This window comes from Schistocerca americana, chromosome X, assembly GCF_021461395.2.
Source record: "Schistocerca americana isolate TAMUIC-IGC-003095 chromosome X, iqSchAmer2.1, whole genome shotgun sequence".
Taxonomy (NCBI): domain Eukaryota; kingdom Metazoa; phylum Arthropoda; class Insecta; order Orthoptera; family Acrididae; genus Schistocerca; species Schistocerca americana.
In genome coordinates, this window is record NC_060130.1 from 823,415,079 (window position 1) to 823,436,875 (window position 21,797).

The 21,797-nt window shown below is 38.0% G+C and overlaps 1 protein-coding gene across 1 annotated transcript in view; it reads right to left on the reverse strand.

Moving 5' to 3' along the window:
* Positions 1-21,797, reverse strand: part of LOC124554726 (inositol 1,4,5-trisphosphate receptor) — a 348,395-nt gene that overhangs the window by 96,387 nt on the left and 230,211 nt on the right. Inside the window, exons 32-35 of the mRNA XM_047128370.1 lie at positions 12,886-13,118; positions 12,664-12,799; positions 9,909-10,013; positions 1,993-2,174 (exon numbers count right to left, since the gene is read on the reverse strand). Coding sequence (XP_046984326.1) covers positions 1,993-2,174; positions 9,909-10,013; positions 12,664-12,799; positions 12,886-13,118 — 656 coding nt within the window. The remainder of the gene's footprint in view (positions 1-1,992; positions 2,175-9,908; positions 10,014-12,663; positions 12,800-12,885; positions 13,119-21,797) is intronic.

Sequence of the window (21,797 nt, forward strand, 5' to 3'; positions counted from 1 at the left end):
TGGGTTAAAATGGAAGCAGCAGCAGGGGTGTATATGAAAAAACTGGATACTTTTAGGATATTCTGAATCCCACACCAATATGGGGAATGTGGTAAATATAGGAATGGTTGGGGAAATGCTGGCCAACTAAACAGTAACTTCCCGCTGCTTCAACAAGTGTTTCAGTGTAAAAATTGGATGTACAGAGCAGTGCAGGAAGAACCACAACACTATGCAAGAGACAGGCTGGTTTACTGACAGGTCGAAAACAGACGAAGGCACTGAGGTGGTGTACATGGGACATAGCTTAGACTAGAAACTGCAATCTCTCTACGGAAATTGGTCACGGTATTTCAGGCAGAAACATCCACTGTCAGGGTTTGTACAGAGAAGATTTGTGTATGTGCTACAAAGATTGTAGCATCTACATTTATTCAGACAGCCACGGAGATCTGAAATCTCTATCAGCTCCAGCAAGAGACCAAAGGTCATTGCAGAATGCCATAAGCCCTTTTGAGACTAGGGGAAAGCAACAGGGCAAACCTGCTGTGGGTCCCTTCAGTGGCAATGAACAAGCTGATAGGCTGCACAGGATAGGTGTAACGACTCCACTTACTGGACTGAAACCTGTCCCAACCATCACTAAGGTGCTGGTTAAATCAAAACAATGAAACTTGATCAGAAGGGAGCAATTCGAATATTGGACTGTGATCCAAAAGCAAACATATGGCATGCTGATGATGCCAAAGCCACATTTTAAGAGAAGTTCTGCAACCCTGGGCTTCACCAGAAGACAGGCAAAACCATGATAGGACTAATGAATGGTCATGGGAACTTTAAGAAATACCTACATATGATGGGTATAGCCAAAGAAGCCTACGTGTCCGGGGTGTTCAAATCGCACCACACACCATCTCCCAATGTGAAACATTGGAGATCAAGAGAGACAGAATATTTGAGTCATCAAGTCCTGAAGTAGCTGTGTCTAATAAAGAAACAGTAAAGGGTCTCCTTATACTCTCTAAGGATACTGGTTGGCTTTATTAGAATCGCAGGGAGTGTGTGGGCAATAGAGGGCTACAACAACACCTGTTTTTATCTCCCCATTTAAATCTAATTAAATCAACTGCTGCAACACACATATTCAACAGCTGTCACTGCAAGATACATCCTGGCAACTTCTAGCTAGTTCTTTTGCACAACATGGATGTATTTAACTACACAGGTTAAACATCCAGTTTCTGTTATCAAAATATAATTTTAAACAATGGAATATCCGTATAAACTAAATATAATTTTATAGCATTTATCATTTAGTTAAAATTTCTTTTAAATCATGTAAAAGGTTTCAATCATATACAATCAAGAAAACACTTTTTAATAGTTGCAGCCTACTCAATGCAGTTAAGTGACACAGATAAGACATACAAAGACCAAATCTTGAACAACTGGTGGTCTGACATCATGCCAATATTATTTTGCTTTCCACATTATTTCCCACATGAATACAAAACAATACATGTGGTTCCCCATTTCCAATTTAGATATGGTACACACGAAATGTAACAACATGTAAACTTCCAATATTCTAAACATTGTTGCTTTCAGCAATGGTTACCAACATATAAACTCATAGGACACAGCTTACACACAGCAGATACAAACACTGCAAATGATTTGTCTCTCTGATTTAGCTGAGGCCAGCTTCAGAAGTGGTGGCCTCACGAGTAAAATCAGTGTAAACGTGGTAACCTAATGTAATACAGATCATCCTAATTGCCAGTTGACCGCTACCAGCACAAATGGCTAAAATAAGAAGAGTATGGTTATCTACTTACTTCTAATGTATATTTGTGTAATATCTGCAAGCATATTTCTACTGTCTGCTAATAGAATTTTAATTTATGTTTTCTATGTGACTAGTTTTCTGCTGAGAGAGAGAGAGAGAGAGAGAGAAGTCGGGAGGGAGGGACAGAGGGGGGATTATGTTTCAGTGCATGTTTACAAACTCACTTGTAAATTTCTATTGTGATTCTCACACAATAGCTGTAGAAACCTTAGAATTGGCTGCATGACTAAAACTTTAGCAGACAGTTTATTTTTGTCTTCACGATCACGATGTCGCTCTAATTTCTCAGCCAGCATGTCTTCCAAAGCAGATCCTGGTCCCAAAACTAATGAACCAACTTCCTCACCTGTAATGAACAAAATATTCAGATTAATTATTTATTTTATGAAAATTGTCTTGGTGAGGCACACTATAAGTTTCTGACCTGAAGAAATTCCACCAGTCTTTTAACTATAGGGTCTAATCTCAATAAAGTTTACATACCTCTCTTTCACTCTATAATAAATAATTCTATCATAAAACATTATCCTCGCAGTAAATGAGCAACAGTTTGGAAGTAATCAAATACCTTTTAAATTCGAGGTCTGTATAGAGTTAACATATCCCAGAATTACATAAGTCACCTGGGAAAAACTAGAAAGCTCAACAAGCTCCAAACATCCCAATTAATTCAATCAGACAGAGAAAGATGTAGAGTGTGTCACAGGTCATAGATGAACAGAAAGGCGAGGGGAAAAAATGTGGAGGTGTGAGGAGTGGGGGAAACAAAGACATGGGAGTGAGGGAAAATGGAAGTGAGGATAATAAGAGAAGATGACAATGAGAGAATGTGGTGACAAGCTGAAGTTATTACCTGTAGAAAGGAACCATCAACTGTTGGACTCTTCTACCTACAAGTCTGCTGCATGGATTCCACTCTGTATACCCAGCATGAACTTCTATCACTATCCAAGAATGTCTCCCCCAAATGCATCTGCATTCTTAGCTTCCTGTGGTATATTCACCTTCTACATGCTCCCTAAAATCCACAAACTTAACAAACCTGGATGCCCTATTGTAGCTGGTGCTCCCAAAAAAACGATGTCTGTAGGAGTTGACTGACACTTCCAACACATTGTCCACAATCTAACTTCTTATATTAAGGACAACACCCAATTCTTTCATCATCTCTCCATTATCCTCCTCCCATTACCACTTATGTTTTTGCTTTCACTACTGATGTGGCCTCCTTATACAGCAACACCCTATACACACAAGCGATTTATTATCGTGAATCGTGTCACCAACAGCTGCTGCATAGCAGCAATCTCGCCGATCGCCATGAAGCAGCAATCGTCGGTGAATACGGCAGTGTACATGCGTTCACAACTCCAGCAATGGTTGTCAGCCTGCCATATATGCAGCTGGTTTGGACATGGAATTGTTCACTGAAGGAGTGAAAAAATACCTTAAAATAGGGGACACATCTCACAGTTTAAAATAAATTCGGTTACCTCAGCCAGTTCAATGTAATCAGTGCTTTATTGTATTGCAACCACAAAATACGTAACTGCACACAATTCATTAGTGATACAAACTGAATGTCCTTTCATATTCAGGAATAAATTGATTTGATATCCACTACGATTGTTACTGACCAGATTTAGATTCATTTGTCTCGCCATGGTACTTTACCACCATTGTCTATAAAGCAATCAGTGAAAACATTTCTTCTACTGTTAGTGAACTTCCTCCTTTGGCTGATGGGTTTTGATTGTCCAGATCACATAGCACTGTTTTCAAATCCATTGGCATTTTCGGTCATCTTCTCATGGGAATTTCATTGTGCATTCTTTGTGCAAGACTTCCCAGGCAGTTTACAAACTTTCCTTGCAACTTTACACAGTGTTATCTGGCCAATTCTCTATTGATAATGCAGATCAATTAAAGTACAGCCATTATCCAGAAAAGATGAACAGCTGACACTATAGCTGTTGTTTTGCTGTTAATTCATCAAATGACTGTCTGCTCTGAAGTACATAAACAGTGCCACAGACATGCCTTTTATCAGGCATGAACTAATCTTTGAGCAAGTCCAAAGCCTCCTGCTGTATTTCTTAAAGTATTCGTAAACAAAATAAGCAAACACTGCCTGCTGTATTCAGCTTAAATGCATAATGGTTGACTTCCAATATAGTACTGCTGCAATGATGCCATCATGTGTGCACTGAAACAATCAAGGTCTCGTTGGGAGTGCGTGGGGCTGTTACTCGCTCCTGTGCGTCGATCCTAACATCCCCTATGTCCACAGCCTTGTTGCCTTCAAACACTGATGTCACTGCTGTCTCCCTCATCCACATTTCATTGTGTACTACACATGACACACTTTCTGCCTGCACCAGTGTCTGCTCACTGGTGCAATATTCCTATCCCCTTCCTTTGTTATCCCAGAGAGCCAAAGAAGCTCCAGGCATTCCTACTAACTTAGACAGACAGGGACATAAGAAGGGTGTGACAGGGGTCATAGATGCAGGGGATGATAAGAAGGTGAATGTGGAGGTACGAGAAGTGGGTGAAGTATGATGCTTTTAGGACACAGAAATTATTAAATTAGCGTATTTTCATTCATTCTAATCTTATGGGATAATATTATGAGGTAACTCCCTCAGTTACAAAAAATGAATTATTTGCAGAAAAGAAAGTAGTTAGAAGCATGTATGTAATTCCCATAAGTAAATCCTTTGGGCAGTTTAAGACTCGCGGTATATTTATTTGATGATGAAATTAGTTGTGAACAACCCACCCGAGCTTTAGAGCAATAGACAAACACAATTTTGAAAATAAAATGATTCTGTTTTAAAAATTATTATTTATCATAAAGCACTTTACATATGTCCTCTTTCATAGTAGCTTGCTGCTGCTGGAATCCTTCCTAGCTTTCAAGACAGCATTCTTTGGGATGATCTGAAGTTCACTTTTTGAATTTTTGTTATTTAACCTGTGATTTGGAAATGATGTCCTCATGTGGCTTTCATGCTTATATCAACCAACCACCTAACAATTTTGTAAACATTTCTTTCACAAATGTTGTTGCAGCTCTATAGAAAGCTATTATTTTCACCTGCAGCCATTTGCAAGTTTGCAGTTGAAAGTTGGTGACAGCATTGCTAGCCGTCAGTGATCTTATACTTACTTGGCTATAGCTACGCAGTGTTCTGCCAAGTAACTATGACTCAGATGCAGTGTTTGAGTCAGCGCATCTTTGTGATGCATAATTCACAACTGGTTTTCCACAATTCAGCCCTCTACCTACACACAGCTCTTCACAAACATGTTGCATATTTTGTATATGTACATCTACATCCATATTCTGCAAGCCACATCATGGTGCATGGGAGAGGGTACCCTGTACCACTACTAGTTGTTTCCTTTCCTGTTCAACTCATAGGTAGAGCAACGGGAAAAACAACTGTCTATATGCCTCCGTATGAGCCCTTACTTCTCATTTCTTACCTTTGCAGTCCTTACACAAAATGTATGTTGGTGGCAGTAGGATTGTTCTGCAACCAGCTTCAAATGCTGATTCTCTAAATTTTTCTTAATAGTGTTCCTCAAAAAGAATGTTGTCTTAGCCTCCAGGGATTCCAATTTGAGTTCCCGAAGCATCTCTGTAACACTTGCACATTGTCTGAACACGCCTGTAACAAATCTAGCAGCCCACCTCCAGACTGCTTTGATGTCTTCCTTTAAAATGACCTGATGTAGATCCCAAACACTCAAGCAGTACTCAAGAATGGGTTGTACTAGTGTCCTATATACAGCCGCCTTTACAGGTAAATCACACTTTCCTAAAACTCTCCCAACAAATCGAAGTCAACCATTCACCTTCCTTACTACAGTCTTTAAGGCTCATTGTATTTTATACTACTTTGCAACATCCAGCATAAATACTTGTATGTTGTTTGAACCTAACGGTAACAAATTTAGCAGCCCGTCTCTGAATTTCTTCAGTGTCTTCATTCAATCTGACCTGGTGTGGATCCCAAAACTCTTGCAGTTCTCAAGAATAGGTCACATTAGTGTCTTATATTTGGTCTCCTTTACAGATGAAACACATTTTCCAAATTCTCTCTTTTGTGGACTTATTAGTTTATCATATAAGCACAGGATATGAACTCCTGATACATAATGACTTACTAATTTAAGAACACAATCGTCAACAAATTTGGTGTTAGATCATGACATACATGCTTTCTTTGAATGAGAAAACTCTTTCTCAAACCCTAATGACAACTGAACCTTTGTTTTAACTTCATAGCTGTAGATTTATACATGCAAACCCGCCTAGAAGACTGAGGAATATTCATGATCATCATTTGCATTTTCAAGTATCTCCAGGTTAACAATGATACAATTGGCACATTAGCAACTGATGGATGTATTTTGCAGTGATGCAAATTATGTGATTTTTGCTCATGTTATATGGTGTGATTAAACTGACAAACACAATTTGTAACATATCATAGCATTGATCACCAACCTTAGCACGTTATTTGCACGAGGAAACAAACACCATCTTTTAATTTGGAAGGTTCTCAATGCTGTATTCTGTACTCAGATTTACTACACGTAGTTGTACAAAGTGTACATGGTTCATCTTCTTTGTGGCGGAGGAAAAAAATGAGCCAAATAACTGCCCTAATCAGTGGAAAGTTAAGATCAGCTGATTTCATTGGACTTAGATACACAATAGACACAACAAGTTGTCATTGTTACTGTTCAACCACCAAAGCTTGAATGGAGCTAGAGTAGATTAATTTCACATCACAATTACATCTGATAAGTTCAAATTCCCTCAGTATCAAAGATTTGTCTACAAAAGTATAGCAGTTGTGCTAGCTAAAAACAGTACAACACATTGACCTTAAAAAGTAGTCTTGGATGCTACAACAAATGTAAAATACTTCCAGGCCAATAAACACGACAATGAAAAAAATATGTCCTTGGTTAAGAAGAATTATATTGACTGCACTCAGTGGAAATGGGTCACACTTATCATGAACATCAAATGGCCTTGTTCGTTCGATTTGATTTATAGTGCATTAAATTTTGGGCATGCAGCCGAGCAAATAAAATTTCCTCCGCTGATATTTCAGCCGCATATCATCCAGCCATCCTCAGAATGAGTCACAAGACTGACAAGATGCCAAATGTGGTCTTATATGCTCCACCACGGTGGTCTGCACCTGCGGGTCACAGATGCTGGTCGGCAGCAAAGAAATACACTTGCACATGCACCACCTGTGGCGAAGGTGTACAGACATACGATTCGCTTATCGATGTATGTTCGGTGGTGTTGCCATCATGATGACTTCTCTGCAGTTTAATTAACCCAAGAGCCAGATTACTTGCTTTGTCCCAATTAAAACCATGATCTCCATTTATTTAATTATTAGCCAATCTAATCTCTCTAACTTCCTTGAAGACAGATTCTCAAAAAGAAGAGGTGGATGTCAAAATCTTCACATCACTAATTCATGGAATGCCCTGTATCAATACAATGTTCGGCCACAGCTGACCTGTCTGCCTGTGATAAGAATGTGTATCTTCGATGCTCCACACATCTCTCATGAATGGTGCGTGTTGTTTGACCTACATATGACTTCTCACAATTTACACAAGGAATCTGATACAAACCCGCTTTACAAAGCAGTAAATCATACTTTACAGAGGCGAGTAAAGCTGCAATCTTCGTGTGGGGCTGGAAGGTCACCTTAACATAGTGTTTCTCAAGAATATGGCCTATCTTCGAGGAAAGAGCACCCACATAGTGCAAAAACTTACTTGATCTGAAGGAATTACTACCTTCTTCCCCATCACCTACCTGCATTGTAGGTTTTGGATTGAATGCTCTATGAATCTGTTGCAGAGAAAATCCATTCGGTTTAAAAATGCTTGAGGTATGTGAGCTCTTCTTGCAAATTATCTTTATAGTATATACAGTGCGCCCTATGCACTAAGCTCTTAAGGACACCTATGGTCTGCGAGGGGTGATGGCAGCTACTGGCATGTAAATATAGGTTTGTGCATGTTGTTTTTCAATACACGGCGTGTCCCAATGTGCCATCAACTTTACGGTAAACGACAACATCTAAAAAGGGGCAGTAGCTGTTTTTTTCTATTTCCATAGTAAATTTGATACTAGCATGGATACGATTCAAATGCTCAAGAAATCGATGTAACTCATCCATCCTGTGCAGCCATACCACAAATGTGTCGTCCACGTACCTCCAGAAGACCACTGTGCCATAACACAGGCTTTCCCCATATCATCACCCACACCCACACTATCCAACGACGGTGCACAAATTTGCCAATGAGGAATGCGATATCAATGGCATCATGTCAACCACACAAGACGCATTGCCCACATCTCAGCAGAGGATGCAACTCAAAGATGGGCCACCAGCTGGCACACTAGCTACAGGGCTCACTGTATTCTTATGGGTGGCACTACAGAATTATGCCTTCAGTTCTACTCGCTGCATCCCAATATATCTGTCTGTGCATCTTCTTAAAATGCTGCTCACTGAGTTCTATGCTCAGATCTCTGAAGATTCGTAGCATGATACAACAAACAGTGCATATTACTACTAATGTTCAGACTATACTCAAACTACTCTTCAGTGATCTACAACTGATAGACATTCCTGGGACAGACTCAGATCTTCAAAGTTACATATATTTCATTTTCAGTACATACTGCATATAAAAGTGACGATGATTTATTCATATATTAAATGTTTGGAGTGTTCATAGTTAGCCAGGCCATCCTGTACGAACTACGAACACTACAGCTAGTAGAAGGGAGACTGGAACATATCTGTGCAAGTTTCTTAAGAACCCTTCACATACAGACATACATACATACCAAGATAGCCAAGACATTGCTGAGATATAGAAAATAGTTTAACAGTGTTATGAAAACCCTACTTTTCACAGTTCAGGCAGGCTCCAAAGAATGCCACCAAAAGACTGTCAGCTATTTAGTGAGTTTGTTCAGACCAATAAGAAAAAATATAGTTTCTAAAGAAATTTAGTGTTTAACAATGGAGTAACTTTCCACATTTCAGGGAATGTGAACACACACAATGCACTGAAGCTCCACTCATTTGTGGAAGAGGAGTGCAGTTGACTAAAACTAAACGTGTTTTATAATTAAGAAAAGGCTGATGGGTCATGTTTCTTCATCAGACACATTGTGACAGGCACTAGTTAACTTGACATGCTGTAACAACTAGGGTTTCCACTGTCAGGATTTCATCTTTCAACCGGACAGAGCCCCTCCAGGTTTTCAACATAATGTTCAGGACCCTCTGAATGACTGACGACCTAAATGACAGATAGGGCGTACAGCCACTGGAGACCAAGAAAGGCTGAACTTGTTGCCACGTTCATCTGATCTCATATAATTAAACTATAAACAAGTGATCTCAAAATTCCCATTTTTGCAGCTACCTGATGAAATTATGCTTCCAAGTTGATTTGTAAACACTGAAATCTATAAGCTGTTGTCTCCACAGGAAAGCTACCTACTCTCGCAGGAATTAATAACTGGCTACTGATAACATCTGTTGTTCTAATTCTGGCACCATACTGGCACTGACCTTAAGTGAGTTAAGAAAACAATGGAAACAACTGTCACGATGACTGGGCAGTGACACAAAGCTCGCTTCTTGCGAATTTGAGTCCTGCATCATGACTACTGCCATCTTGCATCCAGTTTCAGAAATCATGGTGATTGCATGTAGGACTGTTTGAACTGCTATAATTTTGTTAAATTGGACAGTTGCTACATTTGTTCTGCAGTGTCTCATTCACTGTAACCCAAATCCTCCACGAGGCAGCACAAGCCGTGATGATGCCGTGATGATACTGCTACTGCACTTGCATTGTGAGAATCAGGATACTGTTACGATAGCTCCAACATGAAACTAATTTCTTAATTTATACCCTGTTTTCTAGTATTATGAACTGTAACATATTAAATACACAGTATAATGAATACTTTTCCTGCTGAAAATAAAATTATATTGCTGACCTTGAGAAGCACTCCTAGCACCAGCGTAGGCATGAGATGTGGCAAATGCTGCCTGGTTTAGTTCTTCTCGAAGCTCTTCTGTTATCACTATTCCATTTGGCTTAACTGGGAACATAAAAAATTAATAAAATAAGGAATGTAAATAAAATATTTATGCTTCAGAATCATCCCTCAAAAATATGTTACACAGTGCTTGAGCAGTAATGGTCGACCTGCATATGATAATGTGGTGACTGATGAAAAGGTATAAAGTAGCATTATGATTGAAAAATAACATTAAAAGATATACATGATAACTGAGAAGCATACATGAAACTTAAATAATGGTTTGAGAACTATCTAATATTCACGGTACATGGGACTCCCATCCTCCCTCCCCACTTTTCCAATGCTGCAGCTGTCAACATTCCTCCTGTTCCAACCACACATTTACCTTGTTTCAACAGCCAAACCAACTCCACCTATTCTACTACACAACACACAGTTACTGTAAACTTCAAGATTGGGGAAGAATTTCATCTGTCATAAACAGTGATGCAAACATTTCTGTTCACTTATTAATGCAGCCACTAAGTATCGATGTTCTTTTGACTGACTGGGTATAAATATTAGATATGAATATTATTCCTTCTACTAAAGCAACCCTATGTGCTATGCCAATCTTGACACTGTTACTTATTACATAAATAATCAAAAAACAATAGCAATGCAAATGGTGTATCTGTCATCTTTTTTGCTCTGAAGATACAAGCTGATAAGGATATCCTATCTGCTCCAGCAGAGTGATGCCAATACACTTCAAATGTCAGTGGAGACTGGCTGCTTTCAGAGAAATGTAATTTTTCTTTGCTCAGAACCATTCGGTTTCACATTACTGTTTTCATCACGTCAGTGCAATTATGTACAATTAACCCTTTCCACTCTGTAGTGCAGACTCAAGGTGTCTCCACGCGCTGTTATTTAAATCAGCATATCCCAGGCGGTGAGCCCATCACAGAGAATTGTGCAAGTCTCTTTGTGGAAACTTTGAAGCCACTGACCAACAATTAGGGTATACATTAAAACAAAAAGTGTGTTCTCATCAAATTTATTTACAACAGCATTACAATATGAAGTGTTTCATTGTGTGTTAAGTAAACATTCACAAATCGGAATGTTAACTTATATTATTTATACTGTACTAGACGGGCTGTGTTTTGGTGTTTGGGCTATTAATAATCTTTTCTTTCTGAAAAATCTTCTCGAACACATACACTAAATTCCATCCCAATGTGTTTTTTACTATCCAAGTAATTACAAGGTGGACCTAAGTAACGAATTTAATTGACATCTACTGAATAGGTACTTCCCAAATAGGTTTTGTAAGTTAGATATAGTCTTATTATCAGCTGCCCGACCATCCAAAATTTGTTAAAAGTAATCTTCATTAACAAAATACTCAACAGAACTGCAGTTTTTCTCAAATGCAGTGGAAATACAAGATTTGAGGAGTCATAAAACACAAATAAACTGAATACAGTTACTAAAACAAGCCCTCAATACCATAATTCAAATTTTTTACTACTGCAAGTTATCACCCAGTGATGCTGGTAAAGTAGATTCGAGGTGTCATAATATACAAATAAACTGAATAAAGTTACTAGAATAAGCCCACAATACCATAATTCAATTTTTTTACTACTGCAAGTTATCACTTAGCAACGCTACTCCATTGTTGTTTGAAGCAGTCATTGTTTTTAAAAAGTAGTCTTGTAATTTAAATTAATGCTAAAAATGAGGGAAGGCTTAACGATAGTCATTCAGCCCAACTGGAGCTGGAGAACTGACACAATGAAGCTGTTCATATGTATGAATTAATCATTCATTCTAAAGAAGACAGCTAAAGTGGTGACTGACGGAATTAACTGTTTTGAGGGAAGTGTGAAAACAGTGAATGGCTTTGGACTAGTTGCTACAATGTTAGCTTTCAATACTGTTTTCTGATACACTGTCATCCTGTTGTTATGATCATATGAAAGGACATCCAGTTGCCAGTATTTGAAACTAAAAATATAGTCTCATTTATGAATATGCAGACTCACTGAACACAATGTCATTTCCTATTTAAAGTTAACTACTATGATCGCAGTGCCAAAACAGTTGTCCTTACTGACTGCGACCAGCCAATTTCTATCAAAACTACTACTGTCAGCCACAGCATTGAGAGTCTTCTTAGAGCAAGCTAGTAGTAATTGTATAGGTGTGTGTCTTGGTTAGTCAGTTGGGTCTGAAAGGTTTACAATGATTTCTTTCGTTTATGTGCCTGTTCATCACATTATTTGTATGGCACCCAGGAATTTTTAGTATCATATTAAATTAATTTCCAAATAAAATGAAGAAGCCTGGATTTTAAATATATTAAACCATTCTGTTGATAAATTATTGAATACTCAATTAAAATTTTTATTCTGTCTAAAGAGTCCTTACCTTTTTGTAGAGTGGTGTGATTCTGAACTTTGTGATAACATACTAATATTACCAACCAATCTAAAAAATTGAAGTGTCACTAATCATCACACTTGTGTATAAAATGCTGATAGTAATCTTTGCAAACAACATTATTATATACAAATTAGAGCTGGATAATTTAATCAGTCTTTCTGAATTTTTTAAATTATTTATTCCAGCTGAGGGATGAGGTATGCAAAATGTATAACAAGGTTAAAGTAGACAGCTCAGTTTACAGATACAGCGGGTAATAAATAATAACTAATACCTTTCTTTTTTGTTAGCTTTTCCAATTCCCTACTTTGTTCTTTATCCTCGTGGGCTTTGGCTGCTATGTCAGAAGTGTTAACGGACACAGTTGATTTTATTTCTTGTTGAGCATCTTTCATTTTATCATTGAACACCTGGAACACACATTAAAGAGAAATTACATTGGAATGTGATTAATATGTATATAACAACATCTGAAAGAATTTCTGACACTATTTACCTTAAAGAAAGACTGGCTAATGTCTCCACCCATAAGTTTATTATACATGCTTTTTTGGATAATGGGATTACCACCACCCAAAAGGGCTATCCCCAATTCCACAGCTTCAACAAAAATTGAGGGTGAATGAACGGATTTAATTACTAGTTCCACAACAAGATCAGATGCACCTTCACGATCCAGGTGACACTGAACTTCATGCAGTGTCATGCCAGCTCTGCTCAACATTTTTGCTGAAAAATACAACAAAATAATCTTAAAAGTGCAGTCTTTCCAGTATGGACTTGCACAAAGAATACATGGCACCAAAGTTCCAATATAACTAAAACAACAGAATAACAAATTTTCATATAATGAACTGCAGAAAAAAAGTACTTTTCACGAGAACAAGTCAAATTATTTATCCTGTATACCACAAATCTTATAACAACTTTTTCCTAGCAAACAACTATGAACTAGTAAGATAATGGAAACTCTGGATATAATACAATGAGGTGACAAAAATCATGAGATGGCAATATGCACACTTACATGTGGTCGTAGTATCACGTACGCAAGATATAAAAGGGCAGTACCATGATGGAGCTGTCATTTGTAGTCAGGTGATTCACGTCAAAAGGTTTCTGACATCATTATGGGGACACGATCGGAATTAACAGACTTTGAACGCATAATTGTAATTGGAGCTAGATGCATGTGACATTCCATTTTGGAAATTGCTGGGTAATTGAATAGTTCAAGATCCACAGTGTCAAGAATATAACATTTCACATATTACCTCTCACCACCGACGACACAGTGAAAGACAGCCTTTACTCAATGACTGAGAGCAGTGGTGTTTGTGTAGAGTTGTCAGTACTAACAGACAAGCAAAACTACGTGAAATAACTGCAGAAATCAAATTGGAATGTACCGTACAACAAATATATTCATTTGAACAGTACGGAAAAATATGGTGTTAATGAGCTATGGCAGCAGACAGTCTCGAGTGTCTTTGCTAACAGCTCAACATTGCCTGCAGCACCTCTCCTGGGTTCATGACCATATTGGTTGGACCCCAGATGACTGGAAAACCGTGGCCTGGTCAGATGAGTCCCAATTTCAGTGGGTAAGAGCTGATGATAGGATTTGAGTGTGGCACAGACCCCACGAAGCCATGGACCCAAGTTGTCAACAAGGCACTGTGCAAGCTGGTGTGGGCTCCAGAATGGTGTAGGCAGTGTTTACATAGAATAGACAGTGTCCTCTGGTCCAACTGAACCAATTATTGATTGGAACATTCTGAACAACTTGAGCAAATAATTTTGCCCACCCAGATCGCTCGACATGAATCCCATTGAATATTTATGGGCAGCACAGCTTAATATTTCTGCAGAGGCCTTCCAATGACTTGTTTAGTCCATGACATGTCAAGTTGCTGCACTATGCCGGGCAAAAGGTGGTCTGACATGGCATTAGGAAGTATCCGATGACTTTTGTCACCTCAGTGTATAAACAATAGTATGAAGAAAGTTTTATCACTCACCATGCAGAAGTGGCACTGAGAGGAAGATAAGCACAGAAAAAATGATGACAGCTGTAGGTCAACTGTCAAAGATGTGTCATTTCTGAGGGGGTGAGGGAGTGGGCTTGAGTGAACCCCTCACATACACCACATCCCTCTTTCTGCCCCCCCCCCCCCCCCCACACACACCCACACATCAAAAAGAAAAGAAAAGAAAAAAAAAAAAGGAAAAAAGAAACCTGAACACACACTGTGAATGATAAAGGAGCTTCTTGAGTTTTAAAACCAATACCAGCCAAGATTTTACCTTACAGTCCAGTGCATTTCCTAAACAAATAACAAATACTGCAATTAGTTCACCATGACCCATTTTTGACAAGGGAATTAAATGAGCTTTCTTCAAAGCCTCTCCCTGATACCCTGATATTCTCCCATACTATAAAGTCTATGAAAAACTGAATGAAGAATCACTCAGTTTTCTGAACAGCTAATATGGCTAGTAAACATTTAGATAATACACACACAACAGCCAAATCACAGAAATAAATGTGACAAAGGGAATGAATAGGTTGGAATACATATTTAAATATGCTAAAATTTAAAAACAATTACGAAGTCATGGGGATATTACACTACTTAAGAGTATGAAAGAGGTATGAAAATACAACACGAATGAAAAAGAGAAAAATAAAATAAATGTTGTATCACTATGTGTAATAGGGAAAGTTCCACAGAGTAACCCTATATTACTGAAGCAAATTTTGTTTGTCCTTTTCTTGATTTTTTTCTTTTGCCAGTAAACGTATATGTATTACAATCTCTCTGTAATCAAACCTCACAAGCTTCACTATTTGGTGTACTACAATTGTATTTTTAACTGTTAAAAGAAACTATTGTTGCAATATCAGTTATTTACCACTGTGTGTGTGTGTGTGTGAGAGAGAGAGAGAGAGAGAGAGAGAGAGAGAGAGAGAGAGAGAGAGAGAGAGAGAGAGAGCATGTGTGTTTGTGCAAGTGCGCGGTGCACGCGCGCACGCGCCCACACACACACACACACACACACACACACACACACACACACATAAGGGAAAACTAAAAAATGGTCCAAATGGTTCTGAGCACTATGAGACTTAACTTCTGAGGTCATCAGTCCCCTAGAACTTGAACTACTTAAACCTAACTAACCTATGGACATCACACACATCCATGCCCGAGGCAGGATTCGAACCTGCGACCATAGCGGTCGCGCGGTTCCAGATTGTAGCGCCTAGAACCGCTCGGCCTCCCCGGCCGGCGGAAAACTAAAACCTCCAAGAAATTACAGATATCATTAGGCCTGAATGCTAAAATATAAAGACGTGACAGATACATCACAGAGAGACTTATGAATCTTTGATATTTTGTTGTAGTCAATTTGTACTGCTCTTTACATACTCATTTTATCTATCAGATGAATGGTGTTTTAGTTTGCTAATCACTTAGGACTTATTGCAGCACTGTGGGAAGAGACAGCAAATATTTTCTGAACAATAATAGGAACTGTGGTACTGACAAAAGGACTGAATACCTTGATGCTCAATATTCTGCCAAATTTTGAGCACTCCTGCATTTGCATTAGAGAAGGCAGCTGATGTTGAAGAACTGGATGCCCCTATTAAGTAGGAAGAATTTTAATTAAACAGCTGAAAGACCAACGAGGCAAAAAATTGCCAACTAATGACAGAATACTGATGAGCTATCTAAATGAGAAAGGCAGTGGTAGGGACACTAAAACAGTAGGGCCACCATTTATGTGGATGGGGAAATTCTTGCAGATATTTACAAGTTTCTGAACATGAACAGCTTTGCATACTATTACTTGTGCACATGCAGGTCACGTAGTTCATACATGGATGACACTCTGAAACTAACAAAGGACACATTTTGAAGGAAAACATACATTTCTGTGCATCCAAAATGCATAATCAACAAACGAAAGATTGGCGTTCAAAATGGAATAGTAAATATGAAAATTCTATTTGCAGGAGATGTTCAACGATTTTACTACAACAGAGAGAAATGATCATTATGGAGGAACACAACTAAAGAAGGTGGCAACAGCATTCTCTTTACCTTCATCTCTTATCTTTGGTTCACACACAGTAAATAGTTTACTGACTTGGTTGGGAACAAAACTCCTACATAAGGAGAACTAACAGCAGATCACAAATCTTTCTTGCAGTACATAAAACATCCTGAAAGTGCACTACCAAGTGCCTTTGGACAGAACACAGAAGAGCAAAACCAAGTTATAGAAGGTGCAGCTATTGGGTTGGCTGGGAGACAACTCAGTATCAAAAGTGGAAGTAAAAATAGTTTAGGGAATGATGTCATCAAGGTAAACATGCTTTTTACAAAAACAACCACTTAACATTAAACTACTTCAATGGAAACCTCTTCCAAAATGCTACACTGCAGGCACCAAACAAGAAAATGTAGGAACTGCCAAGAACACAACATATACATCATCTGAAATGTACTGTGCACATATACGCACTTTAAGTCAAAATAAGGAGACAGAAGCAAATGAATGAACATTGACATAAGCACTGTAACTGATAAGACAATACAAAATTAGCTGCTTTGAAGTTGCTTCACACAGGGATAGCTGATTTTGAATACCGCGTAACATGGCAAATCTTAGCAAGAAAACATTATTAATTTTTTAATATTTTTTTATTTATTAATTTTTTTTTTTTGTTCAAGTGGTAAGGGCCCCTCTTGCCAAAACTGTCTGAATGATGAAGTTTTGAGGTCTAGCTTGATTAATGTCAAAAGGCATACTCTCTGATGAAAAATGTTTACTACAACAACATGCTTGGCACATTCCAACTCAATTTTAGATCATGCATCCAGAAATCACCGCACCTGGTAAACATTCATGCCACTTTTCCAAGAATATAATTATATGCAAAACATTTATGGAATATATTCTGAGTACATACATCTCTTTAATACTACATTCTGCAAAAATGATCATAGATGTTAATCTAGTTGTGTACTTTTATTTGACTTGAAAAGTCAAACTGAATTTCATGCTAATAATTAAATCCATTCTAAATATTTTAGAATGATAAATTCAGTTCCAAAAACTTCAGAACAGCAAGACTTTAAATCTAGCATGGCTATTATTAAAAGCTGGTATAAATTTGTCATGTTGCACATATGACATAAATATTGATTTATTTTACATAAATGTGAAATGACGGTCAATGCAAATTTCCAAACAAACAGAGGAGATTTTTGTTTCTCTTAACTATGACTGATATACACAGGATGAAACTTAAATAGTGGCAATTATTTATTCACAACCGATACAAAAGAGTTACATGTTTGCACCTGTTACTGTCATTCAAAATAGTCACCAGCGTTGTATAGTACCCGTTGCCAGTGATGTGGAATGCGTAGTATACCGTTAACAGAGCCTGTTCTGTTGATGGTGCGAATGGAGCGGTCTACTGCCTGTCGAATCTCTGGAACAGTTCTGAAATGAATGACACGAAGTGGTTCCTTCATCTTCGGAATCAAATCAAAATCACAAGGACTTCAGTTCGGGAAGTATGGTGGATGGTACAGTACTTCCCAGTCCCATCGACCGAAAAGAGCAGCAACAGCCTTTGCTACATGCCCTCGCGCATTGTAATGCAAAATGATGGATGGGTTGAGCAGAAAGTGTTGCCACTTCTTTCGCAGAGCTGGTCGCAGGTGATGCTCCAAAAATGAACAGTAATACTGTGCGATGACAGTCTGTCATGCAGGACTGTAATGTGTTAGGATAACACCATCACAGTCGTACACGAGAATCATCATAACTCTCACCATACTGGGGCTCTGACGCACTTCCAAATTTTGCGGTAACCCAAAATGACACCATTCGTTGGATTGGTGTTTCAGATTTGGCTTGTACGATGTGGTCCATGTCTCATCCAGTGTTACAATACAGCGTAAGAAAGCCTCTCCTTCAAGCTCATAGCGCTCCAAGTGCTTCTGAGCAGCATCATAATGCATCCATTTCTGCATTTCCGTGAAGTCATGCGGAACCCATCATGATGCAATTTTTCGCATGCCCAGGCGTTCCTTCAGGATGCAAAGCACAGTTGTATGTGCTAATCCAGTTTCGTGGGCCAGCTCATGAATCATATGGTGTCAATCACTGTCCACTAACACAGCAAAAGAATGCACTTCTTCTTCAGAGATGCTAGGACAACCTGACCGATGCATGTCTGCCACAGTCTGCCGAGCTTCGTTGAAGGCTTTTACCCAATGTGCCACTGTTCTGTACGACAATGACGAATACCCGCACACCTCTTAAAGACCTTGATGACACTGTTGTGCTGTACAACCTCTGGCACATTCAATCTTGATCCAACTCCGTTGTTCCTGTTTAGAAAATACAGTGATACCATTATGTTAGACCGCTCACTAACAAGTGACTGGCGAGTCGATTTGCTCGGAGGTAAGGTAGGTATGTCAATAACGTGTGCTATCAGCGACAATAGTAGATTCCATTGCATAGTGTCTCCACAGCAGTGTTGCCACTATTTAAGTTCCAAACTACGTATATTACACATTTCATCCCCATTTTCACTTTTCCCTCCTTTTTATTCACTGATCAACAGCATTGAATAGTAAGTTTCATGTTCAGTGGATCATTTGTAGGTAAGTCATAATCATGTGGAATGAGTCGTTTATAGTCAAATCACAAATTATCTTGTAAGTATGTCTACATGCTGATCATTTAAAGTCACCATTATTATTATTAAATATGAAGATATGAGTTAGTAATTCCTACCTTTTATGTGTTACAATAACAGAAAGTCTTCTACGGAATAGGAGGAGTTGTCAAGGAGAAACTTTTTCAATTTGTTTTCAGCTTTACTATTCTGTGTATCAGAAATTTTATATCTGGTTAAGTGATCAAAAACTTTTGCTCCAGCATTGTGCACCATTTTTTGTGCTAAAGACATGTGGAGTTATGAATGTCATTTTGCATTACGGTATTGTAATTATGTAAATCATTGTCCTTTCTAACTGCAGTGGATTACTTACAACAAACTGCATGAGGGAATAAATGAACAGTGAAGCAGTAGTCAGAATGCCCAGTCCCTTAAACAGATGTCTATATGATGATTGTGGGTGATCACTACATGTTATTCTTACAGCATGTTTTTGAGCAATGAAGACTGACTTTCTTAGACATAAGTTACCTCAAAATATTATTCCATATGACATAATTGAATGAAAAAATGCTAAATATGACAACTTACTGATTTGTCTCTCCCCAAGATATTCAATGATTCTAAGTGCATTTGGCTGAACTAAGTTGTTTTAGGAGTTCCATTCAATGTACTTTTTCCTGTTTCAATGCTCATCAATATGGACCCTAACAAATTTTGAAGTTTCCATCCTATTTATTATTTCCTGACAACGTGTTACATTTATTATTGGTGTAGTATCCCCAGATGTGCAGAACTGAATACGTAGTGCCTTTTTAAAATTGAGGGCGAGGCCATTCACAGAAAACCAGTCAATGATACTTTTATGAACCTTGTTTACTATTTCTTCTGTCGCTGTATGTTTGCTTTGATTGATTACAATACTAGTGTCATCTGCAAAAGAGAATATAATTCTGCTTGTTGTATATTAGATGGAAGATAGTTTACATACATGAGGAACAATAGCGGACCTAAGGTTGAGCCTTGGGGAACATAATTTCTCCCCAGTCAGAAGAATCTTCCACAATTACACGACTGAATTACGAAGTACAACTTTCTGCATTCTTTTGGTTAGATATGACATTACCCATTGGTTGGTTATACCATTAATGCCATACCACTTCAGTTTATCTAGGACAATACTGTGATTCACAGAGTCACATGGCTTGGATAGGTCACAGAAAATACCAGCTGGTTCTATTGTGTTATTTAATGCTTATAAAATTTGGTAAGTGAGCATGTAAATGGCATTCTCAGTACAGGAATCTACTAAAATCCAAACTTTGATTTGCTGAGACTAATACTGTTGCTCAGGTGGGATACTATTCTAGAGTACATCACTTTCTCAAAATTTTTGGAAAATGATGTCAGTGGTGAAACAGGTGAGTATTTATTGACATCTTTTCTACCACCCTTCTTGTAAAGGGGTTTAAGAATGGCATATTGCAGTCCTTCTGGAAATATGTCTTGAATTAGTGATGCACTACATATTTCAGATAATACAGAGCTTATTACATACGAACAAATATTTAGTATTGTGTTAGAAACACCATCAAATCCAGATGTGCTTCTTTGAGAGAATATACAATTTTCTTACTACAACTGAATTTTATGAGTGTTGCTTCTACAGCATACTCCTGTGATTTTTCTCTTTAACTGTTTACCCCTATATTTCCTATTATATTTAAGAAATGGATTATTAAATATACTTGCTACCTGTGAGTCATCATTTGTAGCCCTTACTTTTAGTTCAGTAGCGATGCTATCCTGTTCTGTAGCTGGTTTTCCTGTCTTATCATTTAACTACATTCCATACAGGCTCAAATCTGTTGTTGGAATTACTGACTGCTGACATTACATTGAAGTTCCTTATTTTTTTAAATAACTTTTCTTAGTAATTTTGAGTAGTTTTTGTTGTGGACAACTACTGCAGGATTTCTACTTCCTCTTGCCAACAGATACATTTCCCTTTTTCTTCCACAAGACACTTTACCCCCTCTAGTGATCCATGGCTTTTCCATAGCTGTTTAATGTTCCTTTCAGTAGCTTATGTGGAAAGCTATTTTCAAATAATGATTGTTGAAAGATCAAGTATGTGTTATTAAATATGTGGTTTCCAGAACATTTCATCACATTTATATATATTTCCGTTAAATATTTATTGTAGTTCAGTAAATGTCACTTTTACAATTGCAGAACATCATCTTTACAGTCCAATCAAACCCTTTGATTCAGCAGCTTCTGCCAGTAGGTTTTTTCCTTCCCTCACCCCCTTAAATGAAATCAGCATAAGTTCTTGTGCTAATAGGAAGTAATTTTTATATTGCTCTATACACAATACATTAAAAAGATGTTGAACAGAAGCGAACTCTGAGGTGGAACACCTATCTATTTGTATCTGTGAAAAATGCAACACCCTAAAAATGTATAATAGCATGATGAAATGTTTGGAAAATGCAAAGTATCGTAAGATAAGTGAATAGAAAGGTAGAGTTAATAGGCACGTCTGGGCTCTGCAGCACCTCTGGAATTTTTGTGTGAAGTATATTGTATTACTGATACACAAGACAAATAGTGCATAACTGCCAGCTAACTGTAATATAAGGAAAGAAAATTCAGGTTTAACATCCCATCAATGATGAGGTCATTAGAGA